This window comes from Gambusia affinis, linkage group LG23 (genome assembly GCF_019740435.1).
Source record: "Gambusia affinis linkage group LG23, SWU_Gaff_1.0, whole genome shotgun sequence".
Lineage (NCBI taxonomy): Eukaryota > Metazoa > Chordata > Actinopteri > Cyprinodontiformes > Poeciliidae > Gambusia > Gambusia affinis.
In genome coordinates, this window is record NC_057890.1 from 294225 (window position 1) to 311891 (window position 17667).

Below are 17667 nucleotides of genomic sequence, written 5' to 3' on the forward strand. Positions count from 1 at the left end.
AACTTCATTTAAAAATGGACATTTTTCTGAGTGTTTGGACCCCAGCTATTTCCCACTTTGGATGGTCACTCTGATAAAGATGCTAAGTGTTATAAAAAGCTGCTAGTCCTTGGTCTCTCTCTCTCTCTCTCTCTCTCTCTCTCTCTCTCTCTCTCTCTCTCTCTCTCTAAGAAATCTCAATTGCCTCTGTCTCTCTCTCTCTCTCTCTCTCTCTCTCTCTCTCTCTCTCTCTCTCTCTCTCTCTCTCTCTCTCTCTCTCTCTCTCTCTCTCTAATAATCTCTCTCTCTCTCTGTTTTCTGAGCAAAACAAATGACAGACTCTCTCTCTCTCTCTCTCTCTCTCTAAATAATATTTTGTCTCTCTCTCTCAACTTTCTCTCTCTCTCTCTAGACTCTCTCTCTCTCTCAGGGATGGATTGTGAATAGGAAGGAGAAATTTTCTCTGGTTCTCTCTCTCTCTGTCTCTCAGTGATTTGCACAACTCTCTCTCTCTCTCTACTAATATAAGCACTCTCTCTCTCTCTCTAATTTACTTCTCTCTCTCTCTCTCTCTACTCTCTCTCAAAAAAAAAAAAAACAGATGTTGTGCTACTAGAGTCCTAGATTTTCTGTTAATCACCTGGGGAATTACATGTAGATTCAGATTAAACCAGAATATCTTACAGTACTTATAGCTGGACATGAGTTTGTCCTATTTTTCTTGTAAAGCTTGAGGGATTGAGCAGATTTTCACAAATTAATTTAAGTGAACTGAACAGTTCTAATCAATAAGTGGATGTAACTAGGTATGCAATGCACAAGCAGAGAAAATGGTTCCACAAAAGAAAGAACCAAAGATTTTGTCATGAAATTAATCTTCATCTATTATATTCTCTTTGATTCAACCAGATCAATTTAGTTCATTATCTGCTATACTCTGATCACACCTGATATGCCTGACCAGTTTGTGGCAACTATGGGCCCCTTTGGTATACAGACTCTCAACGCATCATGATGTTGATTGCCGGTAATCTGTTGCTACTTTTGATTATGAAAAACAAACTGTTACAACAAAAATATCTACACAAGTTCCATGTTAATTAAATACAATACACTTTTTTTCCCTTTTTTCTGCCTAAGAATATTTTCAGACAGCCTATGAGATCCAACAAGTTTTAACAAAGTTAGACTGAAGCCAAGTACAAAGCAAGCAGCCAAAACCGCCTCTCCTATTCTCACTTTGGGATTCTCTGTAATCAGACAACTCTGTGCTGAACGCCTCCATGTGATCCGGGAGAGAGTGAGTGTGAATGTGAGCGATAAAGAATGAATGCTGTTGTTGCAATAATTAAGTCTTCTTCTTAGTCCTGGTCTTACAAATATTCAAACATACACTCAATTATCCACTACCTGCACTTTATATTTCAGTGATTTAAAAAAAGATACTTATTATTGTACTTTTCTGATGGGAGAATTCATTCAGTTTAAGTGATGACTACAATGAAAGAATAATTATGAAGGTTAACTCAGGCACCATCATATTAACATCCACATGTTTAGGGAAGCAGATACAAACAGTAACAATAAAACAAACATGGTGTTCAACAAAAATAACTAGCAACAATGCATTTATTCAATCACAGAAGCTACATTGTTGCTCTGAAGTAATGCAGACTGCAGACTGTCTCAGCACAATGTTTTCATGTTTAATTAAATAGACTCTAAACTGCCCAAGTCAGATGAACAAGTTCAGCCAAAAACTTTAAATATTCTCACTTTATGCTCTGTAATCAGACAACTCTGTGCAATGTCATGTGATTATGATATTGTAACTGTCATAATGTGAGCGATAAAGAATGAATGCTGTTGTTGCAATAATTAAGTCTTCTTCTTAGTCCTGGTCTTACAAATATTCAAACATATATTATTGTACTTTTCTGATGGGAGAATTCATTCAGTTTAAGTGATGACTACAATGAAAGAATAATTATGAAGGTTAACTCAGGCACCATCATATTAACATCCACATGTTTAGGGAAGCAGATACAAACAGTAACAATAATTTTACAAACATGGTGTTCAAGCCACATTGCTGCTAAAATAACTGAGCAACGGATGCATTTATTCAATCACAGAAGCTACATTGTTGCTCTGAAGTAATGCAGACTGCAGACTGTCTCAGCACAATGTTTTCATGTTTAATTAAATAGACTCTAAACTGCCTCTAAATCAGATGAGTTCACAAAATTTTACTTTAAATTGCGACTTTTATGCTTTCAGTTGCAATGTCATGTTTTTTATTATGATATTGTAACTGTCATAATTGCAATGTCATAATAAAAATGACATTGCAATGTCATTTTTCTTGCCATCTCACAACATTGAGATGGCATATCTTTAATAATAAGATCAGCAGATATTCAGTTCCTCCAGCTGTTTGCTATTTGCTGCTGGCGCTAGTCTGAAGGAGACAAGTGGGGGAGTTGTGGAAACTGCTCTGTGAATGAAGGAATCCAAGCAACATTCCAGGTGTGTTTTTGATGAGGGAACAACATTATGACATAATGCAAAGTTAAAAAATGTGATTTTACAAAATACTACATCTTTATTTGCTTAATTTCTATCCTGTTGACACAGAACTGCATCAGTGACTCTGCTGTGCATGTATGTCCTCTAGGTTTAATAAACTGTCACCAATAAAGTTAAGTCAACCACAGCTGGTTTAAGTGGGCCTTTATGGAGGAGGAAATGATGCAAAATCTAGTCAACATGTAAACTTCATTCATCTGTTGCAATATAAAATGATCACTCACATATTTAGCTAATATTTGTGACCAAAACCATCACATTAACATTTACTCTTGGTTGTGAGGTTTACATGCAGCAAGGCTTTAAATTTATGTTTATTTCATATCAATTAAGAGTCCTGATCAAATCATTTTCAATGATCAACAAAGTGATCAGTGCTGACTGCTGGTAACTGTTGTTCTGTTGTGCAGCCTGATTTTAGATCAGCCACACCTAATGAGCTGTTTTGCATATCTGAGCTTTACAAATCATGGTCAGTTCTTCAGTACACAATTTGTTAAACTGTAGGTTGTGTAGATTAGGTTGTTAATCTTATTATTAGCTTTGTTTATTTTTTTTTCTTTTAATTTTCAAAGACATTCACAGAAAGAGAGAGACTGTATCGGACATTGTGGCTGCGCCCAGATATTCCAGGACAATATTTAATGGCCCTGCATGATCAGAGCACAGCCAAACAGTGGAGGATTTTGTAAACACCATTCCAGGTAAACAAGACACACGCTCCTGTAAAATCCCATCCCACTGCAGTAAGATGTCATTTGTGGTTTACAACAGTACAGCAAACCCATTGATCATGGTAGAGAGGAACGACAACCATGAGTTTACAAGCTTGGAGGAGAAAATAAAACATTCCTGAAATTCAGACCAATCACACAATAGTTTTGAATGCAGACGGGGTGAAAAGTTTGCCAGGGGGTTCTGACAAGGAGGAGTGAACGACATGAGGCTGAGAACAAAATGTTAGGGAAACATTTTGAAAAACAAAACAAAAAAACAAAAAAAAACTATTTTGGTTTTGGCTCAACCATGCTGGGCCCATAAGTGTAAAAGAGAGATCTGTGTAGAGAACTGAAACATTTGTTATTTTTGTCTGCATCTTGCTGACTGGATCTACAATTAAAGAGTACAATTTAAATGACCAATCATTTAAAACAGACTAAACAAGTCAAAGTTAACATAATAATGTTCATAATGACAAAACATTATCATTATGAATATCATAATCATCCAGTTTTTGGAGGATATTTGAGGGTTACTAGCCCTCTTATAGAGGTCTGGAGAGTGAATAAGTTCAAAGATGACAAATAACAAACTAAAAATTTAATTCTGTACTGGTCTGACTTCACGTAAACATCTTAAATCAAAATCACATATTAAAAACGAGAACACAGATCAGCATACTTCTGGATCATCAGACAGGAAATGAGAAAAGATGAAAAGCATACGACACCTGCTTCTACCTTCTATAAGATAACTGAACAAGCACGTTGGCATGGTTACACAATCCAGCTTAGATAAAATTGCACTATATTATAATCAACATTATGTGATGACCACACAAAAAAACAGCTTACAGATCAGTTAACATTAACTCTACTCTTGTTAGTGTAGTTCAAGACCGTGGGTAGAAATCCAGCAGTGAGACAATATATGTAAAAGTTCTGAGAAAACAGACCAGTCATACCTTCAGTTGCTCGATGAAAGTCCTCACTGAGTGTAGTGGTTACATCTGTCCAGAAGGTGTAGAGGATATCTGGCTGACCATCCTGCTATCAGACAAAATAAGTGAGACCCTGATATCTCCTCTTTTTTTTCTTTTCAAGAGTTTTTAAATCCTAGTGGCCTTTCTTGTGCTGTAATTGAACAGAAAATAGGGAGGAGAGAGAGAGGGAAGACATGCAGCGAATAGCCTGAGACCTGTGTTGTGATCCATTTTTACTCACAAACTGATCAGATTTAATTCCTAAGCATTCCTTGTACTGGAGCCATCACTGCCAACACTCCCCCTGCAATAAAACTCATTGCTGTTCAGATAAGAACTGATCCCCACTACAGAAGCAAGACCTCAATCCCAAAGTCTTGTTGGAGTCAACCTCAAAGACACAAGAGCTCTGAACCTTTTTCTTCTATCCTGCTGCCCAGGAAGACGATTTATTTCAAAACCTTCAAAGTGTTCACTGGAGAACTTCTAGGCAGCAGTCTGCGTACATCATGTTTCTGCGTTCCCATGGAAACGTCAAAGTCTCTTGATGCGGCTGCCTGCGTGAGCCTGCTGTGGCAAGCTCTCCATTCCTCAACAAGAAAGGTACTTTCCTTGGTTTAGTCAACCCAAAGTACCAGAGGTTCTGCTAAGAAACTCCAGCTGTTTACGTCTGCTGCCTGGAGAGAGATCAGCTCAGAGTGAGACTGTTCCATTTTTTCCCTCTTGTTCCCACTTCTCTTCCTTTTTTGATTTCCTAATTCATATCTACTTTGCAGTGGTACAAAGCCTAAGATCACATTTTCTTTGTGCGTGTTGCGTTAGCCCTCAACATGCAGAGTTTTATGACCTATTGTTGAAAGACGGTGGGCCAGTCTGAGTCTGGACACTGACTTAACCTCCTCCCCTTTTTGTTTGGGTCTTAGAGGGGATACTCTGTCCTGTAAGACTGTTGTGGTGCATTTATGATTCTGTAAACCGGATTTTTTCTTTATGTTTTTGTTTAATTAGTTAGGTAGTTTAGAAGTTGTTTTTCAATACTCCATTTCACTTTGTCATAGTTTCTTTATTAATCTGATTTGACTCTAATTTTAATATTCAACTATGGCATATAAGTAGCCTGGTATATATGCACACCAGTAGTTAAAGTAAGAAATTATTCAATAATAATTCAGCTGTATAGTTGGGCTATAAATTCTCAGACTTGATTAGAAATAAGAGTTTCAGTGATCATTTATTGTTGTGTGAAGAGTTTCTCCTTCGGGTCTGAATTCATTCCAAGAGAGAGAGACTCTCTCACATAGGCAATATATATATATATATATATATATATATATATATATATATATATATATATATATATATATATATATATATATATACATACATACTGTATATATATATATAAATAATTCAAACATGTCTTAATTAACAAATATATTAAACTATGAATAATTTTTTTTAACAAATATATTAAACTATGAATAATTTTTTGATTAATCATTAGATGTTTCTTATATGTTGTCAATCAAATGTGATCTGTAACGTTATCCAGCTCATTAGCCAGGATTTTTAGGAAATTTTTCCAAGACAATCTTCTCCAGCTTCTCAGCTGGAGACTTAAAAGACTCAGTAGAAAACAAGAATGAGACGCGGACTCCTTCAGTGTTTTCTGAACAATAAAAGAGGGTGGGAGCTGCAGCTCATTTGCAGCTCATTCTGGATTTGACACCTGGATTCTGAGTTTCAGGCAAGGGATCAAAACATGGTTGCAATAAATACTGTTGAACAATTTCTGCAAGCTGCTGTGAGCCGACATGTTTACACCTTAGTGGAAAAAAACACACAGGCTCATGTAAAGGACAGGGGAAATGGTGGTGCAGCTGTACTGCTGGGGAGCCTTGCATTTACACATGTCATTAGGTCTCAAATCACACCTCCATCTATGGGTAATTGGTGAGAGCTTTGTTGCCATGGTAACAGTCTCCCAGTCTGATTTTGTAGAAAGGGAAAAGGGAAACGCTGATGATGACCACAAAGAGACTGCAATGGTTACTACTGAAACTATTAGAACTGTAACTGAAAAAGGTGACATTTCTCTCCTTTTCTTTACAACTATCATTCTTTCATAATCAACAGTTCATGTTCAGCATATTAAAACATTATTTTTGTAACCTCAAAACTTTTATTGTTCCTTTGTTGGTGCACTGATGGAAGGGACGTTTTTTTGCAACATGTTTTGTTTGGTTTGTAATTTTGTGAGATAAATGACACAGTCAAATAGATTTATTTTGTAGTTTCTCTTTTGTGATTTTTATCTAAAAATAAAAAAAATCAACTTATATTTAGACTTTTTGGTAAGTATGGACTGTATAATGAAGACATTACTACAGTAATAACCAAGTATTTGTGCATAAGCTTCTGTCATTGAGCCATTCTCTCTCCTCAGTATGATCAAGACAGATGGTTGATCTGACTTCTGCTGGATATTTTATTCTATTATTTTCAGTGACTGCAATAAGTATATCTCTCATAAATTCTGTCAGTTCTTCTTTTTCAGATCATCAAACAACTACTTGTGAAAATCAGACAAACATTACCTGATTAGATCAGACTGGTTGTCCCTCCCTAGCCAGCAATAAATGCCCTCAAGTTTGTGATAACTGGTACACAGTGCATTCCATCACTGTGAAGGAATTTTTGGCAAATTTGTTTTGCATAATTGTTGTAATTGAACACCATTGGAGGGTTTTCCAGCATATATGCCTTTTAAAGGTGCCCTTAAGGTTTTTTTCCTTAAGGGAAAGAGGCTGTTGTTGAATCATGAACTTTCACCTTAGCTGAGCCAAATAAGATCTGCAGAAGTTTAGATGTTCTGAAAACTGGGAGACATGAGTCCACAACATCTGCTGCTGGATCATGGACTTCCTGACAGAGGGTGAAAGTAGGATCCCACTTGTCCTCAGCACTGAGTGTGTGGTAAGCCCCACGAGGTTGTATGCTAAGCCCCCAACACTACACTGTCTACACCCATGACTGTAGAACCCAAACAATACCATCATAAAGTTTGCTCATGATACCATGGTGGTAAGGCACATCTCTGGAGGAGATTAGACCGCATACAGAATGGAGATGGAACAACTGTCGACAGTAGGAGGTGTAAACCAGACATTCAGCATATCATTATAAATCGGAAGAGGGTGGAGATGGCGCCAAATTTCAGGTTCCTTGGCACCTAGATCAGTGAAGGCCTGACCGGAAAGGCTAACTCCACTTCAGTCCAGAAGCAGACCGTACTTCCTGAGGATTCTCAGAGAACTGAGCTCTTGGTGTCCTTCTATCCCTGCTCTGTGGAGTTGGTGTTGAGTCACAGCATCTCACTGTGGTTCTCCAGCTGCACTGCGGCAGAGAGGACGCGGCTCCAGAGGGTCAGACACACCACCCAGAGACTGATTGGCTGCCCTCTTTCATTTCTGGAGAAGATGCACAGGACCTGCTGCCTCCAGAGAGCCTGGAGCATCATCAAGGACCCCTCACACCCTAGCCATCACCTCTACAAACTCCTGCCCTCAGGGAGGCGTTTCAGGCCAATAAAGTCAAGGACAAACAGATTAAAAACAGTTTCTACCCAAGAACTGTTGTTGCTCTGAACACAGCAAATCCATCTAAAATCTCATCTTTATTGTTTTATTTATTCTTCACATCCCAGTTTTCTGTGTTTCTTTGAGAGTTGCTGTTTTTACAATTTTGTTGTGCTTTTTTGTGCATATTGACATTATAAGGAATTCTAACTCTGCTTCTTCTGTAAACTGCAGTATAAATGATCAATTACTTGGAGAAATGTTGGTAGGCCGATCACTCGTGAGAATGTTCTCACTGTTCCATGGGTGGATAACGATTCTCATTGTGGTTCTATGGATTCCCAAAGCCTTAGAAATTGTAACCCTTTACAGATTGTCAGTGATATTGTTTCTAATCTATTATGAATTTCTTTACATTGTCACATGAGGCGTTACTCCAAAGAGCTTTACGCTACCAATCTGTCATTCTTCCATTCATACAGTTATTCACATGCTGATGCTGGTTAGCTGCACAGTAGCAACAGCTGATCTGGGGCAGTCTGACAGAAGTGAGGTTGCCATACAATTGACACCACCAGGCCCTCTGACCACCACCAGCAGGCCAGGGATGTAGAGCATCTTGCCAAAGGACAAAATAACTGATACAGACAGAGCTGTGTTGAGAACTGGGAACCCACCAGTGACATGATGAACTTCTACCTCCTGAGCAACTGCTGCCATCTCTCCTACTCGCTTGCTCAGCATATTACTTTCACAAAGTGGAGTGAGTTTGTCACTGAACTGGAAAAGTACCTTCATTTAATGACATTTTTGAATTTAGTGATGCATTCATTGACAAAATAGTAAAAATATAAATTCCAACAATACAGACGATGTTAGGAGTTAAGTTGTGCTAATATTTTCCCAAAGGGCCAGGTTGGTGTGCATAACTGTTTTAGCTGAAACTTGTTATACTGACTTGATATTAATAGGGTTAAGCTTGATAGACCATCTGATCACAACTGTTATCCAAAGATTTTAAGGCAGTAATTATTCCTTAAAAATAAATAAAAAATTGTTATAGCAATGCAGATATTTGTAGTGTAACCGTGTAACATCAGAGTGATTTAGATTTTTGTTTACCAAAAAGAAAAATTGGCAATTGGAAGACAGATGGACTTCCAATGGGGGTGGACGGACGGACAGCGTATTGCAAGAAGGGGGAGGAGGTCTGACTGAATGCTAACCCCCAAAATATGCTATTTTGTTTATAGATTTATAAGTAATTTCCACTGTCTGTAATAATGTGTCTATCAGAGGGTTCCTCTGGTCATTATCTTTCATTAGAGCCTCATTGATGACTGTATGTTGAAACTGAGGAGTGGCAGTCATTTGAAGTTTGTATATCAGATGTTGTCCAAGTGTGCCATTTGGAGACGCTAAATGGAGACTCCAAATGGCACACTTTGGAGTCACCATTTGGACTCCAAAGTGTGCAATGTTCATTTTTGTACCTCCTCAAAAATAAACATGTCCAAAATGACATTTCTTTTTGTGCTATTTTGATCAGTCTTGAAATCCACAAGCAGAATACTTTATTCTACAGATTTATTGTATTTCCCAGTCCATACATTCAACACTCAATGTGTATTTACAAGAAATAAAAATGAAAAATCTGGGTGGAGCAAAATTTTTCAATTTCTTTTGTGTTACAAACGTAATAGCAACAAACTACTTGCAGTTAAAGTATTTTTGACTGCAAAAATAGAAAATTTAGTTCGTCATCTTCATAAAGAGACCAAGCTTTTGCATGTACTCCAAATTGTTCAAGAATAGCAGCTGATTTAATTTGGGTAGACCTTTTCAGGCATTTTTGGTGATTTAGGGGGTGAGGGTTAAGGGGTTAAAGAACTATGAGATCACATCTGCTGTGAATTGGAGACGTTTAATAAGCTGAGCTGAACTGATATTCCCTTAAGGTCCAAACATTAAGCAGACACATAGATTGAAACCATAAGCAAAACACTTAAGCCCACTTACCTTGATGATCTCATCAATAAAGCACACATGGCTGACAGGGTCTCTTTTCTTCATTAGTACTTTCTGTAGGTGCTGCACCTGTAGGATTTTTAACATACGTCAGTCATGACACAAATTATGTTGATACTGAATACTGATGGGAATTTCAGCTCTTTTCAGAGAGCCGGCTTTTGTGGCTTGGCTCCTAAAAAAGAGCCATTTCTTTTGGTTCTCAAATGGCTCTTAATTTATGATCATCTGCAGACCCATATATAAACATAACTGGACAAATAGAAATATTTTTTTTGATAAATATTTTTGCATTCAAAGTTCCCTATAAGATAAGTCTTGCTTAATTTTACATATTTTTTCTGTTACGAAAGCAGACATTCTTACTTTTGTATAATATTTTAATCAAACTTTAAATTTTTAACAAAAACAAACAAAATACTGCAAACAAATTTACTGAACAGACTCATAATAATAATTTATTATTCTATAATATCTTTAGTTTTCAGCCAGATCCTGATTATCTTCTACAGTTATATTTATAGGTTTTGATGCACAGTGGAGCCACTGAACGAGTGAGAGCTGAGCAGTGAAAGGGAAAAAAGTGGATCTCTCTCTCTCTCTCTCTCTCTCTCGCTCGCTTGTAGCCCCTCCCTGATAATGAGAGGGAGGGGCTCCTGTCATTCACTTCAAAGAGCCAAAACGTTTGCAACCAACCATTCAGCATGATGAGTTGTTTTTTAGGATTTATCTAATAAAGTGAATGTGGAGTCAGTTTGCATGTGTGTGTACCTGTTTGCATGCAGCACATATCTGGTCCATCAGTTTCTCCAGGTTGGTCCATAGAGCAGCACGGAATGCTGCCGTGTTGCCTGGTGTAGGCATCACTGCTCTCCCAGGAGCTCCTGGAAGGAGGACAAGCAGCATTTCTGCTTTTAAAATCATTCAGATCAGAGTCAGAATTCCCTTATACATAGTCCATAACATGCTTGAAATGTCAGTTTTACTTTGCACATGTCCTCAAATCCTAATAAGCACACTGAGGTAATGGTGATGAGACAAGTGTGAACTAGTTTTGGCTAAATGAAAACCTTTAAAATAAAAGAAAAAGAATTTAGAAAAATCATTTGGGTGTTGAAACACTTGTGAAGTAGTTTTCCACAGAAGAGCAAAGACAAGATACTGTTGTTGCTGTGGAATATTTTATATTTTTGAACACTTAGCTCAGTATTTGTGGTAGCAGGGCAGTCTATCTAGGCCTGGGATTGATCCAACTTCTTCTTGTATGTAGGATGCTCTCTATGCAGCATTAGCTCTGATACATTGCATAAGATTAGTTTTTGACAGGATCCTAAAAATTATTTTATTATTTATTAACTGAAATATCAACAAAAACTTTTATCGTGCATTTTATCATGTCTGACTGCACATTTGAAAAACTAAAACAGTAGTGGATATCACATTAGTGCGAAGATGAGATTTTTACCTGGATTCAACAAACTATTCTCTATGGTCATGGTATAATATTCTATTTGGGATCCAGCCAACTTATGAACTGGGCCGACCCAGAGAGGGCCATTGTCTTTAATCTTTCTGAAATGAGGGCAATGTGCTTTTAAACTGTGTTTCTACAGTAATTGAACCAGTTATTGGTTGATTCTTACCTCTGGGGTTAGTTGGTTGAGTCAAACCCTTGATATCAAGGGCTTTGGAGACATTATCCCTTATGGTGGCCTGATAACCCCCTACCACAGAGTTGATAGTCTCTCTTAAACTGCCCAAGTTATAAAAAACTTGCAAAGCTGTTCCAACTTGGGTTGGGTTCTGAGCAAAGAGAAAAAAGAGGAAAAATATTAAGGAATAAAATGTAAACTGTGAGGAAAATACTCATGTAATTTTGATGTTCTTCCCTCATTGGCTGCCTTTCCTCCCCCAATCAAACACATGTGTGGGACCAGTTAAAGCACTAATTCTGATCTAGTGCAGATCTGGCAGGTTTTTAGTACCTACAGAGCAGCTGTGGGACAAACTGCTGCAGAACAGGATATGACTGTTGTATCACTGTTCTGCACCAAACTTTACCAACTATACCAAGGCCTGAACAGAATGGAAGGATGAAAATACTAATCATTCTTTGCTTTTTATTACTATACGGAGCATTAAAATGATAATGTTTCAAAGTATGAAAAATATTTCAGATAAGAAACTGGTTACAAATTCCTGTGGTGACTGAAATTAACAAGGTATACAAGGTTAGTGCTGCTATATACAATGCTTCTAATTATCACTGAACTCTGGCAAATAGTCTGTTTGGTTCCTTTTGTTAGTAAAGCAAAATATAATTTAAAACGTGTAAAGAGAAAAAGATGTTGATGGTGGAAGGTAACTTCAGTCTAAACACTATGAAGCTTATGAATAAAATTGCCCCTATAAAGACCAAAGTTCTGCCTGCATGAAAAACATCAGTAAGGATCACTAAGAATAAAGAAGGTATGGATATTTGAATGTTGGCGCTCTGGAAGCGAAATCTGGAATGCAAAAAAACAACCCTTCAGAGTTTTAGAAGATTTCTCCCCAATCCTGTGGGTGAGAACAAAGGTTGTTCATTTACATTACTTTGCAATAAAAAAAAACAAAAAACACTGTGTAAACGTTCTCACTTGCTCTCTGTGAGCCTCATAAACATCCTGTTGCAGTATAATGGCGAGGTGATGATATAATATATATATATATATATACATATATATTAGAAGAAAATCTCCGTAATAAGATCTTAGCTGTCTTTTCTCTGTGTTTATTTGGATATAATGCAGTTAGAGGCTGTACAGCGGAGCAGTTGGTAGCACTGTTGCCTTGCAGGAAGAAGGTCCTGGGTTCAATTCCTGGCCAGGAGTTTGCAAGTTTTCCCTCTTCATGTTTGGGTTCTCCGGCTTCCTCTCACAGACCAAAATCATGACTGTCAAGTTAATTGGTCTCTCTAAATTCTCCCTAGGTGTGAGTGTGGTGAGTGTGTGTGAATAGTTGTGTGTCCTGTGTGTCTCTGTGTTGCCCTGCGACAAACTGGTGACCTGTCCAGGGTGACCCCGCCTCTCACCTGGAACGTTAGCTGGAGATAGACACCAGCAACCCTCCTGAACCCACTAGGGACAAAGGTGTACAGAAAATGGATGGATGTATGTAGTTAGGTAGGATCCATGTGGTCGCTCAGCATGCATTTAAATATCGGGTCTAAACGGCACATTTTGAGTAGTGGGCCTGAAATCCAATCACTCCAATACAGTTGTTGCTGAACAAACTTTTGTAATATTGCATTTTTGTTATTTACTTTAGTATTGGAGGCTTATATAATTGTACCCTGTAAAAAAAACAAAGTATAAATACAGCAAGGCCTGTCGCAGTAAACAAAAAAATCAATTAATTGCATGATAAATGAAAATTGTTAACCTAATTTTAATTTAATTTATCAGCTTTATAGTTTTTTCCTGCCTGGACACTGGATGAAAAAAGATTCAACTCTGGTGCTCTCCACTGATCCCTCCAGTCCTTATTTCCTTAGTGTAACAGAGGAGTGAACTATTGCATCAGGTAGTCGATGTGCCCATCTTCTCTATCTAAATCTAATTATTATTGGAGGGCAATATGGTATACAGACTTTATAATCTGTACTCTTTTGGTTGAATGTAGTTTTTATTTCCACTTTGGTTTTATGTTGTTTAGTTTTTATTCAAGTGCCTTTCGTTGTTAACCGAAACTGAGAATCCATTTTATTTTTGGTTGTTTTGTTTATTTTGTTTACCAGTTCCAATGTTAAGTGTTCTTTTGAAAATAAAGTGTATTTACTTTTGGCAGGATGTGCTTGTATTATTATGTCATTACCATTATATCAGTTTAAAATGGTCTTCAAACAATATAATCATTTATCACAATAATTTTTGAGACCATTAATCGCTCAGCAACATTTGTTGCCCTGACAGGCCTAAATACAGTAAAATTCTGGCAACCACAACTGTCGGTATTTTACCTTGAATTAGACACTTTTTTTTAACAGTGTAGTATTGTAGTGGTGGACTAAATTGGTAAACCTCCACTGAAAGCCCAAGCCCCAAATGCACAGCCCCCTAAGCATACCTCAAATCTACTCTGCTGGTCTACTGATGCTGACCTACAGCCAGTTTATCATAAAGTTGAAACTTAGCAACTTTATTAGAAAATAATGTTATAACTTCTGACTATTACTTTTCTTGTGGGTGCTCAGACAGAATGTGTTTCAGTTAACAGCTCTCATGGACACAGAGGTCCACCATCAGGCTGTTCATAGTTTGGACGAAGCGACCGCTGAAGTTGGTTTCCGATTGAAGCTTTGGGAGTCTTCCAAAGTTATCAGCTAGTCCTTCATATACTGAATGCTGGCCAACCAGTTCTATTTTGTATCTTATATCTGATAGCTAAGTCTTCTAAACCTATGCTGTCAAACTCTTGGAAAACTAATTATTTTCCAACAGTTGGCTGTATTTTTTCTAGGTCTTGGCTGTGCTTTTTTTTTCCCGTTTTGTTTTTTTCTTTTTAAGATGAGGCCTAAAGAAATCCAACATGGCCAGAGCCCATCTACACCTTGTCCAAGCCTGATTCAACCTGACTCGTTAACTCTGATTAGAGACCTTTGATCAAAGTAATCTTGACGTATTTTAAACTGCTACCAGTTTAAAATACGACAAGACCTCGGACTTTGCTTTCTGCTGGCTTGGAAGTGTAACTTCTCTCATTTTTAGATTTAGTTTAACATCTTCCAGCTCCATTTTGTCACTTGTTTTCATTTCCTCTATTATTACTACCTAAAACTACAGTTTGGTTTTTGTTTTGTTTTTGACAGATGGGGTGGGTCTAGATGTATGGAGATGACAACAAACAAGCAAGATTTTGATTTCTGGGTCACCTGGACCCCCATCAACAGATGGCCTACAGGGTTTGTGCTGGCAACAGCAGAGCGCTGAGGTGAAACTAATTCCCACAGAGACATGACCCAAATGCTCACATAAGATACTCAAAGAAGTCCCTTGACTAATGGGAAAAGTAGTCTCTGTGTGTATGCTTTACATATATGCATGTGTTTTTCTCTGAAGTGTCATATCGGAATAAACATGACAGACACACTCCTGAATCACAAAGTCTTCTGTATAAATCAGGTATCTGAGGCTGGAGTTCCCAGTGGATAAAGAAAAGTCAATCAAAAAATAAGTATCAATATTTTTACCATTGAGCAGAAGTTGACCCACAGTAAAAACACACACAAGTGGATGCCTTGTTCTTTGTCCACTCCTTGATATTCTCAATTTCCCTCTAAATTACTTCAAGACTTTTTTGAATACAGTAAGTTACTTTTTATGGTCATAATTTCCTGAATATGACCACATGTTCATATTTATTTTATAATTTTACCCTCCTAAGACAAAGGGGAAACGTTCTGAGATGTATTAAATGTATTACTATAATATTTTAATCGGGCAATACGTGAGTTTTGATTAGTGTCGCAGCGACAGTCACAGTACCGTTTCCTCATATCAGGGTGCCTGACCCAGAGCCGACGTTTTCCCTGACTTGCCTGTAGCGCAACTGGGATTTAGTCCAGAACTAGGGACCCCCTAGTCAGACAGGGGTCTGACTAGGGGGTCAGACCAAACTCCAAGTCAGACATTTCCTTTGCAGTCAAACCATTTCTGTTTTTGAGAGGAGGGGTTTTCCTTACTATTGCTAAGACCATTAGGAAAGTAAATAAATGAAAGGTTTTTTGTAACTTCAATGTTGAAAGAAACATTTTGTCCATAATTTAGTATTTGCAGGAACCCATTCTGCATGCACTCTTCTCCCTACTGTGGATCTGGGACAACTGAAGGCAGAAGCATGTCAAGGATAAGAATCAGTTAATAATCATCATTTGACTGAGGGCAGTCAGAACAATTTCTTTTGTCAAATTACTATTCTTGCTAAAAAATTAAGAACAAAATAAGAAAAAAAGTGTACTTAGGGGATCAATGATGAAAGGGGAAGGAGATCAAGCCCCGATCTCCCTCGCCTATGCACATACCTACAGCACAATTTAAAACTTTATTTAATAATAACTTGAACCAGGTCATGATCATTTATGTTTGGTACCAGCCTTTTTAATGAGCTATTCCTTCGCTCTCTCAGCCACGCTGCTTCCCGATTGCTCTGTTTGGATGCCATTACCTCCGTTAGCTGGTAGACCACACATCTTTATTGTAGGCCACATGCCATACATGATGTCACACATTCCTAATCTTAACCAATAAATTAAAAGCCTCACTTTGAAAGCCTCATTGGAAGGAGATAGATAATAAGTAGATGTATTGAAATGTTTTCACCTTACATTTGTTTTTATTTTCTAAATTTTAATATTGCTGAATGTGGACCTGCTCAACACCTACACAGAGACTCGAGGACAAAAGCACAGCATGTCAGCAGCAACATGAACATTAAACAGCCTGTCAAAAACACACACGTTCCTTCATGGGAAAGTGAAGGAAATCCACATAAAAGGATTTAGAGCTCTATTGTACATTTATTTTACAGAGCACCAAGGAGCCCATGGTATTATTTTGCTTTAAACAATAAAATACACAGACATTTCATTAAAAATATTCTTTGCAACAGCTAACTTTTATTTCCTTTAATATTTTCAAATATGAACCAAGCCTATGAGAATTTTAGTTTGAATGAATCAGGCGAAGGAGTCGAATAGAAGCCTTCACACCCGGAGAGTACAGACAGCAGCTGGGTGGGACCACAGGGCTGCTGAGGTGATTAGGTTGGCTTGTGCATTTACATGTGGGAGTTCACTCTCGATAATATTCATCAGTTCACAAATTAAACAAGTCACAAGGCAATTTAATTGTTTTCTTCACCAACTTTTACAAACACATTACTGGTGGATTCTTCCATCCTTTAGAGGAGTAGCACTTTATAAAGTACCTGGATCTCCATGCCCTGCTCCAGTAGTCTGTTGGCTTGGTTCTCTACCTCCAGCCTAGCTCTGCTGATCAGCAGCAGATCATTCTCGATCACTTCTATACCGCTCAGATCCACACCTTGAGACAAATAGTCTGGAATAGAAAAAAGAAAATGGTGATTAATTTGTACATTTTGCCGTCTAAATGTGGTGAAGCTGAGTTTGGACTTAATAAGAGAGAGGAAAGAAAGAAAGATGCAGAAGTTAATTAGACTATAACAAGTGCAGCAACCTGCACAACTAATTTGTACACAGCCCTGTTTCAATCTATCAATCACACATCCCCGAAGATTAGCAGTTATAACAAAAAGGAGATGGAAGCTCTTAGTCTAATGGTGGTCTGAAAACCAAAGCAGTAAAATCTTGATTAAAATATCATCAGGTTTACTTTGGACTCAGGCCTATAATCAAAGCTCTTTAGTTGGGTCGGATCGGGCTCTGATTTTTTAGGCCTCATCTGCACGCTATGGTGAAAACAGGTTGTTGAAGTTCAAAGCGAGCATCAGAATTAATGAGGAAGAAAGTATGTTTATTTGGCTTTCAATAGTTGTTGGTGCCACATAGACTGATCCGAGTTCTTCAGAACCAGCTGAACTGCTCGGACATTCACTCAAAGTCATTTTTCAGGTTAACAAAGAATGTTCTGAAACAGAAAATAACATCCAGTGAGCAGCAGCTGTGTGGATGGTAATGTTAGAGGTAAGAGAGTGGACAGACTGGGTAAAGATGATATACATTGGCAACTGTAGTTCAAACTGGCAACAACTATATGCAGAATACTGTCTGTG

General features: G+C 37.7%; 1 protein-coding gene across 2 annotated transcripts in view; it reads right to left on the reverse strand.

Moving 5' to 3' along the window:
• The window catches only part of cog5 (component of oligomeric golgi complex 5), a 56897-nt gene that overhangs the window by 13368 nt on the left and 25862 nt on the right, over positions 1–17667 (reverse strand). The window contains exons 7-11 of one of the 2 annotated variants that reach the window (XM_044107552.1): positions 16843–16973; positions 11520–11679; positions 10648–10760; positions 9868–9945; positions 4253–4334 (exon numbers count right to left, since the gene is read on the reverse strand). In XM_044107552.1, the coding sequence (XP_043963487.1) occupies positions 4253–4334; positions 9868–9945; positions 10648–10760; positions 11520–11679; positions 16843–16973 (564 nt within the window). Of the gene's footprint in view, positions 1–4252; positions 4338–9867; positions 9946–10647; positions 10761–11519; positions 11680–16842; positions 16974–17667 lie in introns of both variants that reach the window. The other variant, XM_044107551.1, reaches the window with a different exon arrangement.